The following is a 3,029-nucleotide window of genomic DNA, read 5'->3' as shown; positions in this document are numbered from 1 at the left end:
TTGTATTTCTGGAAGACCACAAGGTGACTTATTCAACTTACTCAAAGTAAATATGAAGTCATTTTTGGGAAGTGACTTCTCGGGTTGCAACAGACACCAGTGTATCTTCTTCCTCTGTGAGCCTGCATCACATTTAGTCTGTTTGCTTTAACAAACCATGGGATCTTATCAATAATGGATGGACTGTCACATATCCTCCCAGTCTGTCTCTTAGGTGGCTAATAAATACTTCTGTAAGGGTGTGTCTGTGCGTCACTGTTGATTCTAGAAACACTTTTCTCAGTTGGAACTTTTGCAAAATAACATTTTACTTTCTCCCTTGAAAAAATCTTACCTCTTTGTGTAACAATTTTAACATTTTACCCTTTTTATTATTTATTAGAATGTATTAATAAATCTAAAGTAAGGTTCTGCGTTTAGATAAGAAAAACCAAATGTACAGGTATAGTATAGGTGGTACCTTGCTCAATAGTAGTAACTGTGAGAGGGATCTTGGCGTTCTAGTGGACAATCACTAGAGCCAGCAGTGTGCTGCAGCTGACAAAAAAGCCAACACAGTGCTAGGCTGCATTTAACAGAGGGATAGAATCAAGATCATGTGAAGTATTAATACCACTTTACAATGCCTTGGTAAGGCCACACTTGGAATACTGCATCCAGTTTTGGTCACCACAATGTAAAAAAAATGTTGAAAGAGTACAAAGAAGAGCAACAAAGATGATTAGGGGACGGGAGGCTAAAACCTATAAGGAACGGTTGCTGGAATTGGGTATGTCTAGTTTAATGAAGAGAAGGATGATAGCCATGTTCCAATATCTTAAGGGTTGCCATAAAGAAGCAAGAGTCAAGCTATTCTCCAAAGCATCTGAAGGCAGGACAAGAAGCAATGGATGGAAACTAATCAAGGAGAGGAGCAACCTAGAACTAAGGAGAAACTTCCTGACAGTTAGAACAATTAACTAGTGGAACAACCTGCCTCCAGAAGCAGTGAATGCTCCAACATTGGAAGTTTTTAAGAAGAGACTGGACAGCCATTTCTCCAAAATGGTATAGGGTTTCCTGCCTGAGCTGGGCGTTGGACTAGATGACCTCCAAGGTCCCTTCCAACTTTATTATTATTATTATCGATCATCGCACAGCCAGATGTTCAGACTGGATTTGGCATTTTGTCTACCTATTGAGTCCTTACCCAGGACCTGGGATAGGCAGATGTGGATGATTATTATTATTATTATTATTATTATTATTATTATTATACATTAAGGAAATCTACAAGGTCAAAACAGAGAGTGGCATTTTGATCCCAAAGTTATGCAAATTCAGGAGCAATTTCCTGCTCAAATGAGGTATCACTTTGGATTGTCAAGGCTTTACTTCTTACAGAATAAACCTGATGCTTCATGTATTGATTAGAAGTTCAAAATTGTCCGCTTTGACTAATGTTGGGACTTTTTCAGCATTTTTTAAGTGGAGGTTTAGAAGGTCCTAGCATGTAGCTCTTTTATCCTGAGGGCTATGTAAATTGAGTGACAGCTTCCTGTCCAAAGGAACCATATCATCCTGCTCTCCTGCTACACCCAAAGACACAAATGTTGAGTGCTTCTCTGGATGCTTTGCAGTCAATAGGAATCCTCTGAGCAAGGAAATATGGCACTCTGGCTAAACTTTATGTCTTTACTCCTAGTCCTCACAGGTATTAGTTTCATTTCCAAAGAGATGGTTTACTCCGCCTTTTTATATATTACACTATTGGGTCTTATTAAACAACTTTTCCTTCTAGGTGTCCAATCTGAGATCCAGTTAATGGAGTCTGGAGGGGATGTGAGAAGACCTGAAGAGTCCCTTCGTCTCTCCTGCCAAGCCTCTGGATTCACCTTCAGCAGCTATAGCATGGGCTGGGTGAGACAGGCTCCAGGGAAAGGACTGGAATGGGTGGCATACATCTATCCTGATTCCAGTCAAAAGTTCTACTCAGACAAAGTGAAGGGCCGCTTCACCATCTCCAGAGACAATGCCAAAAGCCAGATGTATCTGCAGATGAACAGCCTCAAAGCTGAAGACACGGCAGTCTATTACTGTGCCAGAGACACAGTGAGAGGAAGTGAATCTGAAGCAAAGCAAAAACTGCCCATTTCACAAAGCAGTTTTGTAAATTTCTCTTACATTAGAAATACAGATTCATTATTAGTATTCTTCTCCCAGGTTTTAATTTGAAATTCAACCTTCATTTTTCTTTACAAAAAGATTCTTCTTTTTATTTTCTGACAATCAGCTCCTCACCTCCATTTCATATTGAGTGATACTTAGTCAATCTAGTCCCGTGGTGGTGAACCTATGGCACGCATGTCACAGGTGGCATGCAGAGCCCTCTCTGTGGGCACGCGCGCCATCACCCCAGTCCTAGGGCTTCAGCTGGGTTTTATAAAACCTTTTCGCTTTAGGCCTCTGCTGCCATGTGCAAAAAAAAAAGTTTAATCAATAAATCAATTTCAACTTCTCATGGGAAAAAAAAGATCTCGCAAAGTTGGAATTGATTGATTAAACTTTTTAGTCCCACCCAGTCTGCTGTTACCACTGCAGCCATGCCCACCCAATGGGCCACATCCACCCGGCACCCAATGATACATAAGTGGGTTTTGGGTTGCAGTTTGGGCACTTGGTCTCTTTTTTTTTTTAATTGAAATTTTTTATTTTTTCCATTTAAACATTATAAAAATACAATATAATTTTAAAATAAGATAAATTCATAACCATTGGTGCGACCCGCCCATTCCCCCCAGGCTGTGTCCACCCTTTCTTAAAACATTCCCTACTTCCCTCCTCTTTCTCTCCTCCCCTCCTACTCTTTTCCCCTCCCCCTCTCCTCTCAATACCCTACTTCCTCTCTACACCTTCTCTCCTCTCATCCCTATCAAACCCATGAACGCAGCATAAGGGGAGTTGGGCACTTGGTCTCTAAAAGGTTCACCATCAACTGATCTAGTCATTCCTCAAACCTCCTCCTTCATTTCACTGCTCACATTTCTTCA

At 40.7% G+C, this 3,029-nt stretch overlaps 1 gene segment (V, D, J or C); it reads left to right on the top strand.

The window, feature by feature from the left end:
• Positions 1–1,587: 1,587 nt before the first annotated feature.
• Positions 1,588–2,082, top strand: LOC120302122 (the record flags this gene model as incomplete). The annotated part of the segment is given in 2 exon segments: positions 1,588–1,693; positions 1,781–2,082. Coding segments are annotated over 2 exon segments (348 nt in total), but the record flags the coding sequence as incomplete, so codon positions are not given.
• Between the last annotated feature and the right edge of the window lie 947 nt (positions 2,083–3,029).

The sequence above is a fragment of the Crotalus tigris genome, unplaced genomic scaffold, assembly GCF_016545835.1.
Source record: "Crotalus tigris isolate CLP2741 ecotype Arizona unplaced genomic scaffold, ASM1654583v1 scf7180000024422.289953, whole genome shotgun sequence".
Taxonomy (NCBI): Eukaryota; Metazoa; Chordata; class Lepidosauria; order Squamata; family Viperidae; genus Crotalus; species Crotalus tigris.
The sequence above is the reverse complement of the archived record's forward strand: the minus strand, read 5'-3'. Positions and strand labels throughout refer to the sequence as shown.